Here is a 24,413-nt window from a genome sequence, read left to right as displayed (position 1 = left end):
TGGTTTGTGTGGTGAAGAAAGGTTGGCATTCCAGGGTATGGGTGCTAAATCAGTGGGGTTATTGGGATACAATGGAAGCAGAGAGGAGGAAGAAGAGGGTAAGGGTGGTATGTTGAAGGTGTTTTTTGTTGTTGAATTAAGAGGCAAAATCAGTGGCTGAAAGAGATGAGATTGAACAGGCCAAAGGGGAGCAAGCCTAGCTTAATTAAACTTTTATAACACCCTAATACCAGAGACTAGTCTCTAAGCACGGGAACTGGATTCAAATTGGTGTTGCTTTGCATTGCCTTGCATCCAAACCAAATATGTTGCCCCTGAGCTAGCATTCCGGCAAAGGAGATAGTGCAGGTATGGGGTCAGAGAGAGGAGGCCAGGCTGACGTAGATGGAAGATTCTTTTGAATGAAGATCAGTTGTGAGAGCAAGGAAGAGATCATTGTATGAGAGTAGGAGTGTTTGAGAACAGTGAAATTGTGAGCTGGATCGTAGAGTAAGACTTGCTCAAGAGTGCTGACCTTGTGTGGTGAGAGAGCAAGGAAGTAAAACTTGATTTTAGCTGGGGAGGGATCCGTTGCGTCAGCACGGAATTTGCATTTTCGTCAACAGGGTGGTAGTAATATGGGGCAATTGAGAGCAAAGTGGGGAAGGGAGCAGTCAGAGCTAGAACACTATGGAGGTGGGAGAAGAGCAGAGGGCGGAGGAGTGGAAGACCTGGCCAAGATGGGTGCCAGATGTGTGGATGGGCTGTATGCGGAGACCAAAAAAGGATTGGTCAGAGAATATGGAATCCAGGTCAGCACATTAAGCGTTGGAGAGATTTGGGAAGTTGAAGTTCCCTGTGAGGGCGACTGTAGGAAGGACGTGTAGAGTGAGGTTGAGATCAAGAAAGAATGCCAAGGGGTTGATTATGAGAATGGTGAAATGGATTGGTGGACATGAGTTGAAACGAAGCGTGTTGGAACGATGGGGCCAGTAAATCACAGGGACATTTTTCGAGGATTGTTTGATCATGAGGCGTACCCCACCTCCTTTCATGGTGAGAGATTGGGAGAAAGTTGAACTTTCGGTGTGAAGCATGACCGTGTCACAGGTGTAGATCCAAGTATGAGCGATTCCCATGATGGGGAGATGGATGACGGCATATAATTAAGTCAGTTTGAAAATGTTGAGCCCCTTTTCCCGAGGCTAGGGAGGTGAGACTGCCACCCAATTGTCCCCTTGCGGGTAGTACAATGTGTGAGGCTCTCATGGGGAGTGACCCTCCCCTCCTCTACTCCCCCACAAGGAGAAGGGCGAACGTCTGGGTAGAATTCGGCACAACATCCCCAACCTAACCTTCCCAAACCCTTTACCATCTCTTAGCCAACCTTCACTTGGTAGCACTTCCCTTTGCTATTGTGACACTATACCCTTTACTAACCGAAGTAATAAGATGAAGAAGAATACCTGGGAGGCAGGAACTGATACCGAGGATGCACGGATGCAGGGAGAGTCCATCTGTGAACTCAGAATAGCATTCTAGCCTTCCAGGAAGGAAGAAATCTGTATGGACTTAAAAAGCTGACGAGGGACTTGATATGATCTCAAGCCATAACCGGAGCAACAGCGTTCATGGAGGCTGCTCGGCGCGGGAGATTGAAAGGGCTGGAGACCGGGAAGCCGTCGGAGAGGAAGACTCGTCTCTAGCGCAGCAGTAGCAGGCATCCAGGAGGTAGTCTATAGCAGGTGCTGTCGCTGCAAGGAGCCAAAGGCTGTGTAACCGCTGCAGCATCCCAGAAGCCGTTGGAAGCTGCTGAAGACAGAGACATGGCAAGCGCAGTCCCCCAGGAGCAACCGTAGCTCGGCAGGAATATCCAAGAAGGAACAGGAGAGAGCAGGCTGACCGGTGGGGGCACGAGAGTGTCCTGGTAACTGAGTAATGGCACATGAGGAAACAGGAGCAGGCACTAGACCCCTAAAGTCAAAGGAAGTACGAGTGAACTGTACATAAGAGGAAATCTTCCTTGTGTCCGTGATAGTACTGAAACCACTGACCACCTGAGAAGGGTCGAGGACCCCATATGGGAGAGTGTGACTTTGGCATCCAAGGAGAACTGCCTCATGTTGGTGATAGCCCCAAGGCCACTCACCATCAGAAAAGGGTAAAGGAGCCCAACGACAGAGAACAAGATAAAGATATGAGTCATCTTCCTTGTGGTAGCACTTGGCCAGGAAGTGAACCAAGTGGGCCAAGTCAAAGAAGAGTTGAAACTAGAATTGGATGTTACAGGTGTGAAGCCTGTTTGGAAAAAAGACCAGGGCAAGGGAGTCATTCTCCTGGGATCGGCCAGACCGATGCAACTTATTTATAGTTTCTAGTGTGAGGGTTAGAAGCAAGGTTTTTGTAACACAGGACGGTGAACATTATTAATTAATTGACATCCTGACAGTCATCTTAGATCTTTTAGTTGAGGAGCTGACCCCCCACCCCCTAGAGAAAGGGATAGGTAGGCTTTCTTTTCTCTCTAATTGAATGTCTTTGCCCACAAATATGCCGCCTCTGTGTCAGTCTCCTCCTTCTGCACCCTTACAGTTAGCATTTTAATAAAGGTGGCAGGGTGCCTTTTGGGGGATGGGTATAAGTAGGGCAATGGGTTGAAAAGTGTGTGGGCAGAGGAGCTTGTAAAACTCTTGAGAAGTTTAGGGAGTGTTTGATGAGCAGGCGAAAGGGGCATGTGGCGGTGGCTCAGTGGTTCCAACCTTAAACCTCAGTGACCAGTTCCAGCATGCAAACCTATGAAACCATGTGAAAGTAGAGTCATTGCTAATGAAGCAGAGCTTAATTGCTCAGCTTGTACGATACTATTCTCATTGTAATTGTTATATCCTGCCCTGCTATTGCATGTCATGTTATACATATTAAAGCTGTTGTGTCCACCTTCTTGGAATTTCTGATATAGATTCTGCTCCAGCTCTCTATACGTCATCTGTATTCTCAGAACTTTATTTGCTCACTTGGGGCTGTGGCCTTGAAACTTGAGCATTATTTCCTATGATTTGCAGTTTCCTTCTCTCTCTTCTCTCCTCCTCCCTTTCTCTCTCTCCCTGTCCCTCCATTTCTCTCTCGCCCCCCCTCTCTCTATACCCCCCCTTCTCGCTCTCCTCTGTCTCCTCTTCGGCATCTCTCTCTTTTCAACCCCTTTCTTCTCCTTATTTGAAACTGCTCACAATCTTACTTTGCGGAAAGAGATTCTTTCCGTTTCCCAGTTATGTCAATTTCAGCAGTTTGAAATTTTAACAAATCTGGAATGTACTTTTGTTCTCTGCTACTAAACAGCTGATTTCTGTGCCTCATCCACCCTGTACGGCTTCACACTTCTGTGCTCTTCAACGGATAGCTCGTTCACAATGGAATACTCTTCATACTAGTCTACCGATACACACAACTTGCTTGATAATTTAAAAAACCCATAAAGGAATATTTACTTTATCACCTTTCCCTCACCATTGTAAAGTTTCATTGTTCTTAGCCATCATTTGATGTCATCTACAATTGTCTGCTACATAGCTTTTTTTTACTGTAAATCTACTTCATTTTAAAGAGTTTTAGATAAATCTGCTTTATAAATAATTAATTGCAGATAAGCATACCGGTACCGTTGTTACCGGACCGGCAACCTCGTAATGAGGCCCAATCTGTTGTAAGGAACTCATGGTGGCAACAGTAAAGACAGACACAAGTGATGACAGTTAGAGGGTGTTTATTAAGCTGTATGAATGGGTGAGAACAAATATGCCTAATCTAAACCTAAAGCTAAGGTGGGAGCAAGCTACAACCATCAAATAATAAAAAGGCAGTCCTTGTGGCGTTGTGAAATAAAAAGGGCCTATACTAAAAATAAACTATTACCAATCCTTACCACTAAGTTACAAAAAGAGTGTGGGATAGTGTTCATCAGAAAAGAAAGAAGTATTTACAAAATGATAAGTCAGGATGGTTTGGCTGGGGTCTCGCTTCCCCATGTTTTAAGCATGGGATAAGGCGGGACTTCTGAGCACAGCACACTCCTTGGCCTCTCCAGCTCGAGGTTCACTATTCCGTTCAACGATTTCAGGACCTTCACGGGACAAGTCTCTTGCTTAGAAGGCTGGCTGGACCAAACCAACAAACAAATGTTCCTTCAGTGATCTTGCCCCTTTGGGCGATTTCTTTACGCCCCTTGGATCTCCCTCCACCGGGCTCGGATCCTTCTTGAAACGTGGGCCTCCTCTGTCGGGTTCACTATGGCCTTTCACTCTTAATATCAATACAATGTTCTCTGGTGCATCAGGCTTCACCCTGATTCGCATGCATCCCTCAACTGGGTTCACATGTTCCAATTTCACAGTACACTTTGTTTTATCACGATGCAGGATTTACTTCTCTTAGTTTTCCCTTGGCCTCCCTCAGTTGGGTTCACATAGCCAGCGTTAACACAATGGTCATGAGTTTCTAACACAGTTCATGATTTGCTCCATCACTGTAGAAAGCATGGTTTCTGTTTTCCTAGCATTCTCTTGGCATTCCTCCGTCAGGTTCACACTTGCCTTGGTTCACGGTTGTCTCAGGAAGCGAGGGGAGAGGTAGGGTTCCCTTCCCGTAGCTTTCTCTTGGCATCCCTCCGCCGGGTTCACACGTGCTTGATTCACAATTTCCTCAAAGTGAGGGGGGGGCTCACTTTCCATAGCTTTCTCTTAGCTATGGGTCAGAGACTTTCAATAGTACAAGGGATTTGATTAGACCATTGTAGGACCACTCTGACACCTCATGCTGCCCTCTCCTAGGGCCTTCTAGTACTTGTAGTTTCAATACAACCAAAGGGGCCAGTCAGAGTCCCTCGAATGAGCACTCCTGTGGGGCCTGACCACTCTGCAGCTAGTCTTTCTCTGGGCTTTCCAAAAGTTCAAATACACACAAGTTCTTTTGTCCATAGTTTCTTGCCTTCACAAAATGTTGCCAATTGCAACCTTGGGCTCAACACAGTTTGGTTTGCTATCAGCTTTCTCCGACTCACAGGCTGTGCTGAACCCGTTGGCTTCTCTTGCCTCTGGAGTCAAGAATGGTACCACGGCAGCCAGCGTGCCTCTCTGCCTGTGTTATCAACGCGGGAGGCCCCTGTGTACCATTGATATCTGCCACACCACACGTCAGCTGTACTCCCCGGTGTTGTGATTCCCTTTTCGTAGGATTTGCGGGTCTGATTGAAAATGGCAAGGGCAATTCCCTCCTCATTGTCCTTTCAGGTTTCACTGCTTTTCTCCTCCGCTTGAACTGCCGGTCCGGAATAGTGGTCTTCTTGTGCGTTCAGCCTTGCTCGTAGTCTGCCCTCCTGCTCTGCCTTTTATCCCTGTGGGGAAGGTAAAGGGCTGTCAGGTGTGTGTGATTGTTGTCAATTGCCTGACCCTTGTGTTGGGAGATGTCATGTAAATGGTTCTGGTGTTAGTCCGTTGTCTGTCATGGTATGAGAAAGTGTTTCGAAAAGGGGGGTGGGGAAGTAGAGCTTCTAAATATCCTATGGGGTAGGATGGGATAAAGGTGTTATAGGGAAGGGGGTACCGTGTCTCACACATCGGTGTCCCACTTCCACTCCCCAAAAACCCCTCATCCAGGTGATCCTCCCCGTGTGGTCCACCCCCAGGAACTGGATCGAATAGCGATGGCCATGCCCTGGCCAACTGCATGACAGATCCTAGGGACTAGTAAGCGAGAGACCTACAGGTTTCTCACACTGTACCCTGCCCCTTTTTCCCTGCAGGCACCCATTTGCCAAATCTGTCATTGCACCACTTTTTTCCAGACTGTTCTCCCCCCACCCTCTGTTGCATACAGTTGTCTCCCCCAGTACCCAGCCAGCCTGTGTCTCCTCCCTCTTCCTCCCCTTTCTTGAAAATACATAGAACCTCCCCCACAGCGCTCTGTGTCACCCACCCCATTCCTCACAGGCGCTGTTGGTAGCACTTCACAATCCTTCCCCTCATTGTGTTTTCCCTCCGCCCACTCCTTGTGCTGCCTCACCAGCACTGCTTTTCTCACAGTCAGCCACGCATCAGCTGCATTCAGAATGTACGCCTACCCCTGGGCGGACCTTATCTTTTCCTCCACATCCACCTTCCCTTCCAACACCCTTGTTATGTCGTCTGGAAACAGCCGCTATATTGTGGCCCTCATGAAAGTCTGTGTAAGCATGTCTGCAAAATCTGATGGGCGTTGATCCCTCCCTATCTTCATCACCTTTGTGATATCTTAGTGTTTTGCTTGTTGTTCACCCCATTCTCCCTCATCCCTTCCCTACAGTACCCTTTGTAACTTCTGTTCTTGGGCGACCGATTCTTCCATACCGTTTGGGAGAACAACATCCCAATTGTCCACCATGCTCCTCAACCTCTCTAGGTCTGCCCCCTCCTGCCGTCTGGTCGGTGGACCAGCGTCTGCCATATTGGAACTGTAATCTATAACTGATCTGAGACTTCTGATCTCACACTCCTACCCTATGCCCTCTACAGCATCGACCCTACACCATCTCTCTGGGACCAGCACTCTGACTATCACAGGTGCCTCAGAATGCTTTGACCAGATTGAAGTCCTGTAGATGCCCTTGCAAACCTGTTCTGTCCCACTGCAGCACTCTGAGGCACTGTCTCTGTATTATTCCTCCCTGAAGATTCCAGAGTCCGCTAGTCAAGCGTGCAAAGGGTACAACAGAAAAATACTTTCTTAGCTTACCTCTGGTATTGTTGTATACTCCAGTCATGCACGTCAGGAAGGGGAGCTCCCAGGTATCAGCACCAATACGTTACAGGCTCTTCCCGCTCCCCCACAAAACCTCAGGCACTCGGACAGAAATCATTCCCAGGAGTCCAAGGTAGAGAGAATGGGCTGTAATGAAAAACACACCAGTGCATGTGAGGGCTGCTTACTGTTCTACCCCCTCAGGCCTGACTCATTCTTGTATACAAATGGAGTGGCTAAATCCATTCTCCACGCTTAAAAGAGCACGTATAACAACAAACAGGTCAATTTCAGAGAAAAGGGGGAAGGAGTATAACCTGCAGTTGCAAAATGCGCTGTCATATCTGTGAAGCAGCCTCTGGCCTTGGGGATTTGATTCAGCAGTGTCGTCAGTTGTGTACTTCTCAGGAGGGGCTTGTGAACTGGGCCCGGGCAGCCTGAAGCATCACACATTCCAGCGCTCAGCTCCGCGACCTCGCTAGGCAGGTGTGTTCAGCTGTAGGCAGTCTGTAGGCCAGTCTCATTAGCAGACGCGCCTCAAAGAAAAAAAAAGAAAATACAGTATCAGACTTCATCTAGGAAGCAGGAGCTATCGCTGGGTAGCAAGGAGCGAGTTGCATATCTAACTTCCACATGCAATGCACACTAAAACCCTTTGTCCATTATATATGACTAATAATCGTACTTTAAACGTCTTATAACAATGTCCTAAGGCACCTTTGCACACATTCCCAAACACACAGTTAACGTCACATAGGTATGGCATTGTTTGGAATCCGGAGTCAAAGGTAGCTCCATGTAGCTATTGGTTTCAAACTAACCAGACCCTGTTAGGCTAGAAGCAAATGCTAAATAGCTCCCGGCAATGTCTAACCCTGAATTTCATGCATTCAGGCAGAGCTCGTTCATTGCAATGGTAGGAACGGAGAGTGAAAGTCTAGACGGATTACAAAGCGGCGCTATCACTCAGAATCCTATGTCAGATGTGGATTAGAGAGAGCACGTCAACTCAGGTAGATCTGTGATGTGTGTGAGGGTCAACAACAGTGCCACAATTGTTGGCCATGACTCTGCATATGGCGGTCAAGCAGAACTATTTAAAATGAAAAGCAGAATAACTCATTGAGGTGCGCGCAGAAGGCGGGAAGAAAAAGAATGTACAAAGAGAGATGGGACTGAGCTGAGAAAACAAATACTCGAGTGGTTGTATATTGAAAATGGCATACAATGAGTAAGAGTCATATTATTGTTACCTTTGTACAATATAGTTTTCTTTAAGTTTAAGGCACTGGTGATTACGCCTACAAAGCAGAAGTGTGTTCTGGACTACCGATTCCAGCGACGCCCCGTTCCTTATAAAAATGTACCAAGAATCGCTCCAATATTGCATAAGAGACCATTTCTCTGTAAACACTAGGTGGCGGCAGATACGAAAATATACTGGTTTTTAGACACGCACAATTGCATTGTGCGAAAGACGACTTTGGAAATATAATTTCTGACCCCAAAAATGATGGTTTCTGTCTGTGCTGTAGACGCACACCTCCATTAAAAAGCAAAACCGAAGTATCCAGCAGGACTGCGAGATCAGTCCTCTAAATGTTGAAAGTGGGATTGCCTTCAGCAGTAAATTTTTGTTTTTTCATCTGTACAAAAGAGTATCATTTGGCAGAGGCTGTGTGTTTTCTTAAGGTACAAATAAGCAACGCGCAAATGAATCTGTGGGAGGCGCGTCTCTGTTTTCTACGCCCTAGAGCTCAAAATCTTTACAAGTAACGGGCTCGAGTGAAGGGGCAGGAAGAACGCCAAGCCAAGCAGGCCTTCCGGTTGTACTATGCTATGTAACGTGATCTTGTACAGCGCCTTTCTGCCGTTGTTGTGGGACCTGCTGCTTGTGGGGATGTCAGCGGGGGCAGGTGGGAGTACCCAGGGCCCGTGTGCCACTGCTGTGTAGGCTACCGGTTTAGCTGAGACACATGTGGAAATGTTACCTGAAGAGGAGACCCCCTGCTCTGCTAGAGTGAAGTGCTTTGGTGGTGGGTGCCCGGTCATGTGGAGGAGTACATTCTGATCAAGATGAGAGCTTGTTCCTGACTCGATCAGAGTTGATTTGCTTACGGCAAGTCCTGTGGTTTTTGTCTGTGTGGGGATTTGCACGTGTAGTCAGGGCCCTCTTAAGCACTTTTGGGGCCTTGGGCACAGACATCTTTGGGGCCCCCCTCCACCAAACCAAAGGAATTAAGTGATCAAGAATATCTTCCCCGCCCCCCACCCCCTGCCACAATCACAACCCATAGGTTAATATGCTGCCCCACAGCATTAAAAATAAGTATGTTTACTCCCTTTAAGTCCCCTTACCATTTGAAGGCCAACATTATTGGTCTACGAAGAGGTTATTTCTGTTCTAGCATAGATACAGGAGGCTTTTTATCAATATCATCCAGGAAGTTATGCAGCCCATAGTATTGATCCAGGACTGTGTTTAAAAGGTACATGTAACCCAGAATAGACAGAGAACTCACATTTGCTGGCTCACAGAATGCAAACATGCTCAGGCATGGATAGAGGAGAGCAGTTGGTAGGAAGGGGAAAGCTACACATATGATAGCATAGATAGTGGAGGCAGATTAGAACCTACAAGGAAGGAGTCTGTATCCAGACAGAATGAGATTATAAGTGGGACATGGTTTTCAAATAGTGTTGCCATTAGAGGTCAAAGGACTAAAGTGCCTTTGGTGTGAAATATATCAATGCTCACTATAATAGTGGAAGCAACACTATAGCCAGTGAAACCATGAGTGAGACTGCTTTGAAGATCATACCCTGTGAAGAAAATCTCTCTGAAGGGCCGCCAATTCGGAAAGGTCTAGATACTGGCAATTTCGAGAGGCTAGGCAATACAAGATTAAATTAGATGCCCAGCATTACACACACTGGTTAAGGGCTGAATCTGGGATTGGTGCCAACTCAGCAATTTCTGCATTTGAACACTTCCATTACCAGTTCTTAACATGAACTAAAATAATCTCATTTTATAAAACTGACTTGGAAAGTACACCAATCACATTACCAAACATGACCCTTTTTAAAAACAAAATATTATAGAATGGTTTAACACGAATGATTCTAGCTTCATTCTCTCAATCATCAAAAGAAGTATATAAGTATCAGCATACCAATCAGTGTGATTTAACAGATTTAATCTGGGTTGGTCATGTGAAATTGCCATTTATAAACGTGCAGAAAAGCTTTTGATTTTAATTTTTAAAAAATGCAAAGCGTTTTTTATGTCAAAGAAGCAGACTTTAAAATATGCTTGCCCGAGTCCTGCACCATCTGGTCCGCTCCCTTCTGTCTACCACCCCTTCCACTCAAATGGCCTCCATAAGAAGAAAGATCAATTAATAGGCTAAATGATACCACCCGCATGCAAGGAGGCAAACCTCACAGAGGACACTACAGTAATGTACAACATATTAGATGATTTGACCAGGATCACTGCATTGTCTGCTAGCAAAGCCAGGATACAAGCATGAATGCTTTGGTTCAAAATGTGGATACTTATTCATCTCTGGGACTAACAGTTTATGCCTAGGTTTTACAACACCCCATCGGAATAAACCAATTTCTTGACCTTCACCATAAGGATGACGTGTTTGTTTTTATAGCAACCCCTATCTGGTGCAGATAGATTGCTGATAATGGCACCTGTTGTGCTGCAAGTCCAAGTACATATGCAGGCAGGTTTATAAACCTCAGACACAGGAAAGGCTCAGCCAGCCTTGCTGGAATATGCTATTCTAATCTTGCATAGGAACACACATCTCTGCAATGAGTGTTTAACACACTGAGCTAACATCTGAACCATTGTGGCACTCAATTTACCAATATGCATTTCAAAATTAGCCATTGCACATGATAAACATAATACCGAGTATACCACAATGAACACAGAAAGAATTACATGATGAATTGATTGAGGCAGAATGTACTTGCCAAAATAGACAGGCAATAGGTTTAGAGCCTCAGCACCATGCCATACAATATCCTGACGAGTGATATTTAAGACTGGTGAACAACGGAATCTCACTTCTTTAGATCAAGCAGCCTTTTGGGGCCCCCTCCAAGGTGGGGGCCCTGGGCAAGTGCCCCTTTTGCCCTCCCATAAAAACGTCCCTGCGTGTAGTGTAGAGAGAGAGAGAGGGTAGGCCTTAAAATCCAGATCAGCCTTGTGTCCTCCCTGCACGCATGTTACTGTCCTCTTGCAGGCCAGTCTCCTTTCACTTTCGTGTATTGAATCCCTCTGCCTCACTCTCACTCTTAGCAAACCGTTTGGTCCAAAGAATGGGCTGCTTGAGATACAGGGACCCAGGGTTGAGATTTCACCTTACTTTTATGTGGCAGGCTGAGAGCCTCCTCATACCTCCCTGTTACTTGCTCAGTGGCCTTTGGTCCATCAGCGAACTAAGCTTTTCCCAGTGTCTCTCCCAAGCCTCACACTCTGCCTACGCCGTGCACATAGCCACAGGCCAGAATGAAATCCCACCTACATGGACCTCCAATCACTTGCTGTCGAATCGGATCCGTTCCAGGACTTTGATTTCAGGGACCCTGAGCGTCGGCGGGGTGTGGGGATGGGGTGGGAGTGTTCGCCCCATCATATGAGGATCAGGAAAAATAAACAGTGGTTTGTAGATACCTTAAGTTAGGGCTGTGGTTAGCACGGGCAGTTCGATAATACTGGAGTCTTGGATTTGCAGTGTCTGTACCAGGTCTGATCTTCGCCCAAGCTTCTTGGAAAGGTGGAAAGCAGGGTGCAAAGAGCTCGATTATGAATCCCTGCCAAAAGCAGGGGTGTGGTGTTCACCTTGCTTTATGGACTGTCTCACCAGAACTATGAAAGGGCTGAGGGGGATTATCACGTGGACAAGGTGTGGCCTGTCCTGCCGGAAGCTGCGTGCAGCCCTGCTTTGCTAGAGCTGTGAAGTGCAATGGAGGATGTTCCTGGTGGAAGCGAGTCATTTCTGGTTTTAGTTATTAGGTGTCTGAATGCATCCAGAGGACACCATGAACTGGGTTTGAAAGAACAAGGAGTGGTTATTTCACTAGTATATCAGTTTCTTTATACATCAGTTTGCATAATTTCGAGAGACAGACATAGGCATCGATTCATTTACATCTCATCTGTTTGTTTGGGACGGTTTCTTTTAGACATTTTTTCATGGCAATATGTCATTATTATGTGCACAGAAAGAAAGAAGTATCCCAGCCTTTAGAGAAGGAAGGTGGCGTGGTTGTGCAAAAAAGATGTTTTAGGTGCAGTAAACAGCAGCAGCCTAAAAAGTGATTATTGCCATAAACAACCAACCAGGGCCGAGCTAAACAATATAAAGAACAACTCCAACCCCATCTAGAGTAGATGAACGTCAACAGAGCGTTTCGGCGAAGGGGATGGGCAGCCTTCCTCAGGACCAGAATTGTGCCCTGGTGTGGGTAAGTATAGGAGAAGATTACAATAAGATTAAAAGATAAATCAATAATGGTTGAAAAAAAAGTACATATTACACACGGAGATGGCAAGGCTGGAAAAACACATACCTTGTTTGCGAGTTCTGTTTGCTTCAGTTGTGGTCCTTTTTTTCCCACTCCAGTTCGACTCGCTGACCTTCGATGACCTTGCAAGATGCAGCCGAGTTTAGTTTCGTTTTGTGGCACTCAAGAGTAGCTCTATTTTAGTGTGCCGACAGAAATGCAATACTTATATTGTGTGGGGGGTACGAATTTGAGTGTAGCCTATTTTATGTCTGCCTCCAGAGTCTTGGAGCTTTGTGCTCGGGCAAATGCTCTTATTTGAATACCCAGCAAGGCCCCTTGGGTTTATGACACCGATTGTATGACGTGTATATTTACTGTGAATTAGTCTCATTGTGTTGTCTTCCTTTTCCATCAGATTACATCTTCTCAAGTCTCCAGTGTTGGATGTGTTTGCATATGTAAATGCTGAGCCTTGACTGACCCATCCTCCTGTGCATTTACCATCCCAGCACCCCCTCTTAGCACAGGTGCCCCACATATGAACCACCCCATCCTCATAGGATCTGATAAAGGCCACCGACCCCATCCAGATGGGCCATTTCCTAGCTGCAATGTGTCCCTCTTCCGCGCTAATCTGCTGGAGGCTTGACATGGTTTTCTGTATGGTTTTGAGGGCTCGCCCCCCCACACTCCTTATTGAACGGTCTAGGGCAGGCACAGTCACTGCTTGTGTAATTTCTATCTTCAGGAACTACATTTGAGCTTTTGGAATGTATACTTTTCATATTTTGTAAAGAACGTTATATGCGTTTAGTTTTTCCCGAGTGGCGCGGATCCCAATTTCTATATTCTATTGTTGATAGAGATATTTATGAAGGTTTCCCTTTGCATTTCATGTGCTTAAATACTTTATTTGTAGCAATGCCTTGGAAGCAAAGCACATTACATAATAAACTATCCTTTCAGAATTAGCTTTACATTATATACATCATCATAGAAATATGTTGAGCAGTAACAGTATGGCTTTAGTTTTATTCTCCCCATCCTGCATGCAAAGTCACAATAGCATCATGCAGGTTAATGTGAGCTTAACAAATCCCCCTTTGTGTAGAGCCATAGTCATGATTTCGCTCAGGTATTAAGCAGGTTATAAAAGTTTTTTAAAAACACATTAAATAAATGAATAAAGCATGCAACATTGTGCAGCATTTCCTTCCCACTGCTGATCACTCCCTCCCAAGCACATTTCTGAAGTGACAACATTTCCTGCTAATAGTCCCCCCAGCCCCCATCAGTGCCTAATGGCTCACATTGAAATGTTCTGTTGACACAGAGCAACGTGGGAGCCCCTCTGCTGCCCGGAGCTCCTTGGGACATGTTCCTGGCAGTGGGACACCTCTCCCGTTTGGAAAAGGTAAGGTGTCCTGCTGCCAGGACAATGAGCGTGCTGAGCAGAAATTGCTCCGCACACATCGTCCTCCCAGCGGGACACCATTCCCGTCGGGCACCCTCTTTGAGTTGCTGAACGGGAGAGGTGTCCCGCTGACAAAAGTACTGGTCAGGCTCTCAAAAGAGCCTGTGGGACCTGTCTGCACAAGCTTGGTATGCCACTGCCTTAAGGCATTGAACAATCCCCACTTTCAAATTGCCTGTAAGTGTATGTGTTCTGAGGAATAGGTTTCCCCTGGGTGATTCTATCCGCATGCCCACGTGCGCAGAGTGATGAGACTCCTAGAAAGCAGCTGGAGGTGCCCCGCCCTTGGCCAGTTCCTATAGTGTGCATAGAGCATGCGCCGCGTTCCTTTGTGTTCTTCATGCAGTGTGTGGTTTCTAACGAAAGCAAAAAAGGAAAGAGCCAATAAATGAAACTTTGAAACATGCCTGCCTCTTTTTCTGCACCCTGGCATAAATGAAAAACCCAGCCAGGTAGCTCAGTGCCCCCTACTTAGGTTTGTCGCAGGTGGATGTCGCAGGTTCAAATACCAGCTTGCAGGCTCAGGGCCCGATTCGTTCCTTCCCGCCCCAAACTGAAAGTGCCATTATTGGGATAATGGTGCCTTAGGGACTGCACTGACACTTGCGGCTACTATATCACGATGTGTCCGAGGAAGCCCAATGCAGCTTGTGCTCTACTCGGGCCACTTTCTGCAAGTGATGCACTTATGCTGACTGCCCCAGGCCTGCTTCAGGCCGCTTCAAAGTAAATAGTGCACTTTTAGGATATGACGCTGCTGGAAGCTGAACACATCTGCAAAAATCAAGGCAGATTGTTACAGGAAAAGCACAAAGGCACGTATCTGGAGTCTGTGCCGTTGGGTCTCGTTATCAGCCTCAGAGCTCGCAGTGTCCTGTTTTTATGTTGCAGGCATGTTCGTCACCAGGGGGGTTCAGAGGAAGGAACTGCACAATATCTGCCTTCGCAGGGGAACCAGGGGTGGACTGGCCTATTGGGAACTCTGGAGATTTCCCAGTAGGCCTGTGCACCCGGGCCTCTTTTATATGGTCACCTATTTTATTTTCAATGTTTCTTATAGGAAAAGGGCTGGGCTTGCTGAAAATGTGTCACATGGGGGCCACCTTATTTCCAGGGCCTCTTCTAGACTCCAGTTCACCCCTGAGGGGACCCTATTCTCACCTTGTTGCCGCCAGAGTGCATTTTTTACACTGATCTCTGAATGTACTCATGCTTTAGATCGGATACATTTAACGGTAGGTGTTGACTTGCTGGTGCCATCAGGCTGCTGTCCACTCCCTCTGCTTTAATGCCTCTCATCGCCTTCCATCAGATGCACTGCAGGGTGCAGACTGGCTTCAGAAGGAGTGTAACTGGGACTCCCATTGTGCCCTTTTCCCTTCAGTCTAATGCACACTGAGATCAACTCCATGCCACCTGGACTCCCTGCAGCTAGCTTGAATGACTTGGAGGGCCTGCTTCCTGCATGATCACTGGCCTTATTCCTGTCTGTTTCTCTCTCCCTCTCTCTCAAACACACACCCACACACCCCTCCCGCCACAGGCTAATTTTGGAATCAATATTTTGTTTTTTAAAGTAAAATGAATGCAAAGGTGGTCCCCAAGCTTTATGCATGGGACGTCATGAATGCAAAGGTGGTCCCCAAGCTTTATGCATGGGATGTCACCACATTATTACACAATCACAGGCAGCTTGTCTACAAAAAATCTAAATTAACCTGCCTACATGAATTTCAACATTTCTCAACACATGCATACATTTATATATCAATCATACATCTACATATATTCACTGAAAAACCTTTGTTAAAGGGACGTTATGGTTACGTTGCACTAATAAAAATCTATGAAATTCAATGAAAAAACTTTGTGAAAGGGACATTATGGTTAGAAGTAAAACCGAGAAACCTCAGAAATTCACCAGTTATGGTAAGCTAAGCAACCATAACTCGCGCCACCACCGTGCACTGCTAAGACTAACACCCAGGACATCAAAGATGGCATCACAAATGGCATTGATGACATCACATATCTGGGCCACTTGTTTTTGTTCACTGACATATCTAGGCCATGTGATTTTGTTCACTGACAGTCAGAATATTAAAACGTAAAAGGTGCTATATAACTAGACGTTAACCTTGGCGTATGTTCTTAAAGTACTTTCCTTAGGGTTTGGTCTCAGCTCATGGTGTACATACATGGGGCAATAAAGCAGGCCTCAAACACAATTTATTTGTATACATGAAGATAAACTTTAATGTTATTGACATTTGCTGGTGATGCTGTTTCTTTCCTCCTTACTTTAGTTTACCTGTATGTGCCTCTGATTTGTATGCATTGTGGGTCTTCATATGTATTGTTTGTACTAGAGCAAGTGTGTAGTAAGTCTTGAATTGTTACCTATTTATTACATGTTTAAAATTACTCAAAACTCTGCTATGGTAGAATTCATTATTTTACTATCCTAAATGAAAGATGATAAATATTGTACTTCTATGGTGCATGCTGCAGCCATTGCCTATGTTTTTGCATGATTAGGTTCCTATATTAACAACAACACTCCTACAATGTTGTTTGTTTAGATGAGTACATTCTTTAATAGATTAAGTAGTTCATGATAGGTCTCCCGATCACCGGTGACATCTTGTTACCAACTTTACAAACACAACCCCTTGTAGGGACTTCATCAAAATTAATTTCACATGTGATGTCATCAATGACATTTGTGATGTCATATTTGATGTCCTGGGTGTTCGTCTTAGCAGTGCACAGTGGTGGCGCGAGTTACGGTTGCTTAGCTTCCCAAAACTGGCTAATTTTGGAGGTTTTTTGGTTTTACTTGTAACTATAACGTCCCTTTAACAAAGTTTTTTTAAATGAATTGCATGGGTTTTTACCAGCGCATGCTAGTAATTCCCTCCAACTTACTAATATCATACTTACCCCAACATAGCAACATTTTTGCACAATTTACAGCAGATACAGGTGTAGGGATACGGTCCAAGGCAGGGGGCCAGAATGAAGAAGGCCACAGAGGCAGAAGGGGAGCCAACCACCAGTACCTCCATCTTGTCCTCATTCAGCTTGAGCCAATTGTCACTCACCCAACCTCCCACCACTGCCAAGCAACCCCTACGCTGAGACGTCCGGTCAGACTGGGTGGGATTAAGCCGTACAATGATCTGAGTATCGTCGGCATAGGATTAGCAACAGAGGCCACGGGATTGGATGAGTTGGCCAAGAGACTTTCAGACCATCCATAGATTCCAGCAGTGAGCACTTAACCAACTGATCTATTTTACCATCTAGTTCTACTTCAGTGTGCAGGCCACAGAATGTGGTCATGCATTGGCTCTGGTGGTTACATTTCTTATTAATAGAACACATATTATTACAGATCTTAGAAGCAGGAGTAATATGTCATGACCCACTAGTAAAGGTGATAAGTGTTTTATATATTATTTTTTTAAGTTCAGGAAGAGACAGCAAAGGGTGGCGGTATGCATCCTAATAAATGTTTCTTTTTAACTACACCGCTGATTAAACCGCATAATTGTTTTGCAGTTGGATAGTTCTGTGACTTCAATCCTGAGCTTAGTTATGTGCCAGCCTGCACTTTCCATGTTCATGTTTCAGCAGACCTGAATCAGCCATTCATCCTTCTGAGGTTGATAAATTAAGTACTATAAGAATTGGTAATAATACCTATTTTACAGCGCTAAGAAGCATGAGGAGACAGGCATGAAGCACTACGCATACAAATATGATATACCAACTTTTGTAAATGGATACAGGAAAATCTAGGCCACATGGCATCAAACTGTGGTGCATTTTCGTACAAAATAATAGGCCTCAGAAACATAAAACAATCAAGGTGACCCCAATAATAAGCTCTGGGCCTGCTCTGGGCCTGGGGCATTCCGTCTTGGTGGAACTCTATTCTCCAGTTGTACCTATGCAAATATACCACATTAGAGGAAGCCAAAAAACACGTGAAACATGGAAGGCTGCTGGCAGAGGGTATTGTGATGGAAACGTCATGCTGCAGCTCGCTGTACATTAGCAGCAATGTGCATCTGACTTGAGTGTATATGGTAGGCTCCTGACCTCAGATTCCGGGGGAAGATGGCATATGTTGGGTGATCAGGATATGATCTTTGCAAGATTTTCAGTGTGCCCAGTCTCCAGATTTACCCTACAGATCATCTTAATGGTAAGTGCAATGGCCCAGCAGCAGGATTGTAGCTCAGCCATGCTACATCCAGAGGGCCACATTAACATATTGATGCTCGAAGGGAGTACTTTCAAGTTTCTTATTTGCGGTGCAGGTCAAAAAAATAACAAGGTGGCCTCACAAAATGTTACCAGGGCCCAAACTTTGTGGCAGGTCTGTTTGCAATTAACATCGCTTGAAAGTGGATTTGGTATTGATCACATTTTTTCCATCAAATGCATAATTTTAGAAAATAAAATCTAGGCAATGTCATGCAGACGCCATGCTCAGGGCGCCATCCGATAATCCGGCCTTTCACCACGAAGTGAAGAGAAAAACGGTGCACATTTCCAGTCACTATGCAACTGACGCAAGAGAAACTGGCACAAGATAGTGAGTAGCACATGATTAATCGCACAGTCAGTCGTCGTCATGTTTCCCAGTCTGATCAGCTAAATTACCAACAATTCGAGTACTCGTAGCTCCTGTTATAGTGCAGTGAAATGCAAAAACGTACAGCAAAGGCAATAGTAAACAAAAAACGTATTTCGCTGCGTATATTGTGGATGGTGTGGGGAAAAGTCACTTTAATACCCTATAGCGTACGCCCTCGGGTGGAACAAATAACAGAGCCTTTCCCAAGTAATATGCAAGATTCTGAGGTAAACAAAGACGTCGTGCCGCAATTTCTGCCAGAGTATTGGAGCGCAGAAGCGTTTACTAATACACGGCATCGCCCCGCGGGAGCGTGCGAACCGTGCCCTGGAGGCCCCGCGCCCACCCGGGGACAGCCCACCGCCGCAGACAGGTTGCTGAGTCAGCGCCGCGGCAGCCCGGGTGGGTGGGGGGAGGGAGGGTGGGCCGCCGGATATCAATCCCCGTCCCTTTGTTCTTGTGGTGGTTCCCTCCATCTCCCACGGCGGCTCTGGTCTTTCCCTGCCCTGTGAGGTGGACTGGAAAGGGCAGTGGAGCGAGCTTTTCCAGGGCCACTTTGAGTTGCTTTCCATACACTGGGGGGGTTGGCCAGGTGTGTGTGAGGCGGACACCGAGCGGGGGCGAGGCTGCATAGCAACAATGGCTCGGCGGCATTATTCCAGGCCAAATGCTGGTTGGATGCAAAGAAACAATGAGAAAGCGCCTCACCTCTCGAGAGTGTTGGATGAGAGCGAGGAGGTGTGCGCATGCGCCTCTCTCCAGGCATGTGGGGATGGCCGGGCGTGTATTTCTACAGTGGTTCTAGATATTTATTGTACATACACATAACGAAGCGGCGAGGTAGTATATATCGTGTATTGTAAAACGCATATAACATGCCCTGTTCCAATGGCGATTTATACAAATGCTACAAACGGTATTAATCAAGCACTATACAAGAAAGTGTTTAGCCCAAACCAGTGTTTCATTCCTTCTCTTAAAGTACTCTGTGAAGCTGGCACATACTGCTAGACTGGCGTTGACACCAAAAACATGCATCATGGATTGTATAGGCCGTCCCTGGGCACGGTGCCAACCACCTACCCCTAGACTAATTAATCTTCCTGCTTGGATTCTGGTGGCGAGGGTTGTCATTAGTGGCATTTACAAAGGAATCGGAGAGATGCCCCATTCCCAGGGGAGGTAGCCCCGCCGTCCAATCAGAATGTGCCCCCGCGCCCCCCTGTTGCACGTGCCCTGCACGCCGCTCTTAAGGAATGCACTGTGATTGGCTCTCGGAGGGGGCTTGTGGGTGGACCCGCTTGGCGCTTGTGCACGCTTTCGCTTGGAGGTCCTTGTTGGGGAGCTGCTGCCAGAGAGCCAGCCAGCCTTTCCAGCAGCGGAGCACCCTGGAGCCGAGGTGCTCAGCAAAGATGCCGACTCCCAGCACCCTGGATGCCTCTTCCGCCATCTACACTTACCAGCTCACCCTGGCACACTCGAGCCCCCTGGATTCCTACAAATGGCGCTTGTACAGTCGGAAAATGGCACAATGGCATTTCTCAACAGATGGCTTCACATGCACCCAGTTACCCAGCCTGTGTAATTGACGAACGCGGCACGGCACAGCACGGCACGGAGAAAACGTGTCCATTCATTTGCTGTTTTTTTTCTTCCTGAGGAATTTAACATTTTTTACTTTGGAAAATAGTAAAGGAACAACTGCCAAGATGCCGGAGGCAAACTACCTGCTGTCCGTTTCCTGGGGCTACATCAAGGTGAGCATGTGTTGGGGACTGTGCTGTGCACCGGGCAAGTTGGGGTGGTGTGGGGAGCGGGCGTGCAGCGAGCTGCTTTTATCCTAGGAGAACAGAAACTCAAGCTATACTCCCAACACCTTTCTTAGAGTTAGAAAGTCAGCATTGCTATATCCCAGAGGGCAGTGGGTGTATCATGGAGTGCCTGGCTCTCACCCTGTGCATTGAAGGGTGGCGACGCGGGAGACCCTGCCTCTGCCCGCGTGACTGACTCTTCTATTGTGCTCCGCTCCGCGCGCCTCACCTTTGGATGGCGCTGGCAGCTCGAGCCAGTCTAAGCTGCTTTGTTAGAGATGAATTTGGGGCTGCCTTCATTTCTATGGCACGCCAATATGTGTGGGGAGCGGTGCTGCGCGGCATTTTCTGCCCGCTGAGATACAGTGGGTCACCTTCAAACGTACATCCTGGTTGCTGTCAGCTCTCCCCACCCTCCCTCCCCCCGAACTACGACTTGCCTTTTGCTGCTATGTGAATAAAGTGATCTGTACCCAAACACAAGAACAATTTAGTGTGTGTTCTAGTATAGCATATGCAGAATACTGAATACAAGATGTGTTTAGGCGTGTGAGGGGCACGAAGATACGCCATAAACACAAACTCCCTCTTTCGCCAATGGATACATTCAGCAAACTTGCCTGGTTTTTAAGTTGACCCCCAACATTCAGGAGCAGGTGGTGACCCTCACTGCGTCCCCTGGAAGACCCGAAGATTAGAAACCTTTTGGGAATGTGTTAAGCTGTGGAATGGCTGGTTGCGTTGTCCCATGGAAGGTTGGTCTGCAGGAGTAATCCTGTTATTAATGCACGCCATGAAAGCCTGCCTCTTCTGCTATGAAGGGGTGTGTTTGTGGATCTTCGTGAAGCAATGTCTTCTGCTGTCCAGAGACGCCACGAACGATCACCAAACCACCAGGCTACCTGGAACCGCTCTCCTGATCCCAGATAATTGCACTACAATGGCCTCTTCTTCTTCAAACCTTGATCGCTCCACTGCTTGCACTAGGGCACAGCACCTTACTCCTTCGCAGCTCACCCCGGGGATGCATTGTCTGCCCACCTTGCCAGTCTTGGAGTTGCATCTTCCAGAACCCCCATTAAGCTTTAATTGGCCTCACTTACCTCACCCCCCTCCCCATGTCCCAAATAAAACAGTTCATCTTGAGTGGCTGTAGGGTTGCAGTATGCATTGACAATGAAAACCACCTTCCAAATGTCCCTGGGAGGTTTGGTTGCGTCTCCCCATCTTCCCTGCCTCCCAAACCTCTTTAGGCAACGCCCACCTTGAATTCTTCAATTCTTTGCTGCTTCGACTGCTCCGCAGCTAGATTTTCGCTTGGAATCCCCTCCACCCCCGTCTCTCTCAACATAAAGGAAGCGACTACCCTGGAGCTATCGCCCTAGCTTCAGACTACACTGTTTCTATAACAATCAGAAGCTAATATGGCCAGTATCAAAAATGGCTTCTGGGCCGATATTTCCAAACCGGGAAACCATTTTGTTGCTTCCCACTTTTGGCTGACGTTTAATGCTTCCAGTGCTGGTCGAGCTCTGCAAGCCTTCTCTTTAAGTAGAGCGAGTACTGCACCGAGTTCTTTAACTAGACTACACAGTGATGGATAATAGAACAGAGTTACAATCCATATGCATTGCAAAGCTTTAGGAAATCTTACTCAGTTCAACATGATTGAGTAAAGCAGCCCTTGCACTCCTTTGAAATACAGGCTCCTTATTAATACGCAAACCCTTACCTGTGACTTGATAATGAGGCAGTCATTAAGTGATATGGATATGTGTGTGCCTGCCTGCGGGCCTTGTGTGCTGAAATAAATGCAACAAGAAAGAAACGCCCCACTTCATTTTACTTGGTGGCTGCATATGGTGAACCGAGCTGCGCTTTTTGAGAGATTACATTTTCATATGAACATCTACCGTACTTAACTGTGCACATTAAATAGCATTTCTGGCATTATTTCTATGGCCCTTCTTTGTCAAAAGACAAACACTGAAAGATGGTGTAGCAAGTGGGAAAATAAATACACTTGGTTTCTTGGCAGTGTGTGTCCTTGCAGGGGGTATATCGATGCACACAACTCATCCGCAGACACTCTGTGTGATCCTGATAGTCTGTTAGGAGCTCTGCAGTGTGCGGCCATCCACTGAATGGCATTTGCCCCTATGCTTTGGAGCCTGTGCTTTTGCACTGTAAGCAGCATACAAGTTGGTGGTGCAGAGCTGCACATGCAAGGCCAATTTACGAGGCCCACTGGGTGTGAGGGAATACATGCATTTGTAGAGGAATAATGGCCGGGTGCCTGCATTTCCTTGGACGAAGGCAAAGAGGAATGAAGCCTTTAACAAAGCTAGGATTTACAAGACATTTTGCAGCAGTTCACTAAAAGATTGTGGTTTTTGGTTACATTTCCACTTTGGGTGTCCGCGCGCTGTAAGGGAAGGACTGGCCATGATGCAGCATCCACATGTGGGAACAGTCCGTTTGAATGTGAACCACGCCACCGGCCCTTTCTTTCGGCCCCAGAGTTGCCCAGTATGTGCTTGTGAAGCTGCATCTGATGCCATTGCCATTAAAATCCATAGGCCATTCACTTGGATGACCGGCAACTCATTTACCAATTTCACCCCCCCCCCCCAGGCTCCCCATTGCCCCCATTAATATGCAATTTCTATATGTGCCCACTGTTGGGAGGATTATTCTGCACTATCGCCAGTGTGCAGGTCTTGAGAGGCTAGTCTAGTGAAGACCGAAGGGTTTTCATACTTAATCTAATCAAACTCTCAGGGTAGGGTAGGGTCAGCATCAAGGCTTAGCACTAGCAGATCAGAGGTTTGGTATGGAAATATAGTTCACTATACTTCGAGATAACCAACTAATACACACTGTTGTATTAAAATACCCAATTAGGCACAAATACATGCAATAAAAATGATGGCTAAATTGGGGAAGGAAAATTGGCTAGACAAATTACAAGACAGTCTGATTTATAATTATACGGCAGTTCCCTTAACTTAGGCTGTCCTCCCCATGCCTGGTAATTAAAGTTCCAGTGTTATAAAAGATTTCAGTCCACAGGTATGTAACATACCTGGACATGGGAGATGTCAGAAAGCCCCCCCTCAGCACAAACCGGGCCAAAAGAAACAGATTTGTTTATTTTAAAGAAAGTTAAAAGTACATTTTGTGGAAAAATAGGTCACAGAAAAAGGGTTTGCACCCAATTCCTACACACAGACAGGCCGCCCGAGAGGAATCCTATACCAGCACGCCATTGCCCATCGCCAGGTAAGGGTAGTGTTGGGAAGTGTAATTTACACCAATGTCATTTCTTTGCGACTCCCGGGGCACCAAGAGTGTTAAGTACACAGTCTCCCTTGGCCGCCCTCCTCCTACCCCCACCTGCGTAGCTAAGAACCTCAGGGTTATCTTGGACTCCACATTTTCCTTCTGCACACACATCTCTGACGTCTCCAAAAAACCAAACTTTTTATTGCACCTCCTTAGAGGTACTCTGCCTTTCCTCTCCTTCCCTCAAAAGCTCACTATCTCCCAAGCTCTGGTTCTCTACAGGCTGGATTACTGTAACATTCTCTTTCTAAATCTTCCTCCACTCTCCACCCATCACAACTAATCTAGAACAGGACTGCAAGACTTTCCCTTGGCCTCAAGCCCTGGGATTGCATCTCTCCAGCCGTGAAATCCCTTCATTGGCTCCCAGTGGATGCAAGGATTAAATTTAAAACAATCTGCATTGTCCACAAGGCTTTCTGGGGTCTGGGTCCAAAATACCTTCAGCTATCCCTCCGTAAATACCTCCCCTCTCTAGCCCTTCGCTCCTCTACTTCTAACTCCCTCAGGGTCAGTCGTTTTGCAGAGAAACGAGTTGGGGGGTAGATCTCTGTCTTCGGCTGGGGGCCTCCCTTTGGAACAGCCTCCCGGCCACCTTGAAACTTGAGGAGAACCATCTCTGGCTCCGGAAGCACCTCAAGACCTTCCTCTTTGCCTCTGCCTTTGCCCCCCCCCCCTCCCCTGTTGATCTGTTTTTTTTTTCTCTTGGCATCATGCACCTGGCCACCATCTGTCACTCGGGTCCAGGTACCTGCTCACCCTGCCACCCTCGTGCACTGCCTCCAGGCCACCCCCTGAACTGGGGTTCTGTATCTGTACCCATACAGTCCCCCTCCCACTTTTCTTCTGCACT

At 46.7% G+C, this 24,413-nt stretch overlaps 1 protein-coding gene across 4 annotated transcripts in view; it reads left to right on the top strand.

Moving 5' to 3' along the window:
- Nucleotides 1-24,413, top strand: part of PDE4D (phosphodiesterase 4D) — a 1,909,329-nt gene that overhangs the window by 1,828,747 nt on the left and 56,169 nt on the right. The window contains exon 1 of one of the 4 annotated variants that reach the window (XM_069627325.1): nt 19,714-20,161. The exons of the other annotated variants lie outside the window; for them this stretch is intronic. Within the exon in view, the coding sequence (XP_069483426.1) occupies nt 20,114-20,161 (48 nt within the window). The 5' untranslated portion in view covers nt 19,714-20,113. Of the gene's footprint in view, nt 1-19,713; nt 20,162-24,413 lie in introns of those variants that run through there. 4 annotated transcript variants of the gene reach the window in all.

The sequence above is a fragment of the Ambystoma mexicanum genome, chromosome 6p (genome assembly GCF_040938575.1).
Source record: "Ambystoma mexicanum isolate Mex_15411 chromosome 6p, UKY_AmexF1_1, whole genome shotgun sequence".
In the NCBI taxonomy this organism is placed as follows: Eukaryota; Metazoa; Chordata; class Amphibia; order Caudata; family Ambystomatidae; genus Ambystoma; species Ambystoma mexicanum.
Note: the sequence above shows the minus strand (reverse complement) of the source record. Positions and strands in the feature narration are given on the sequence as shown.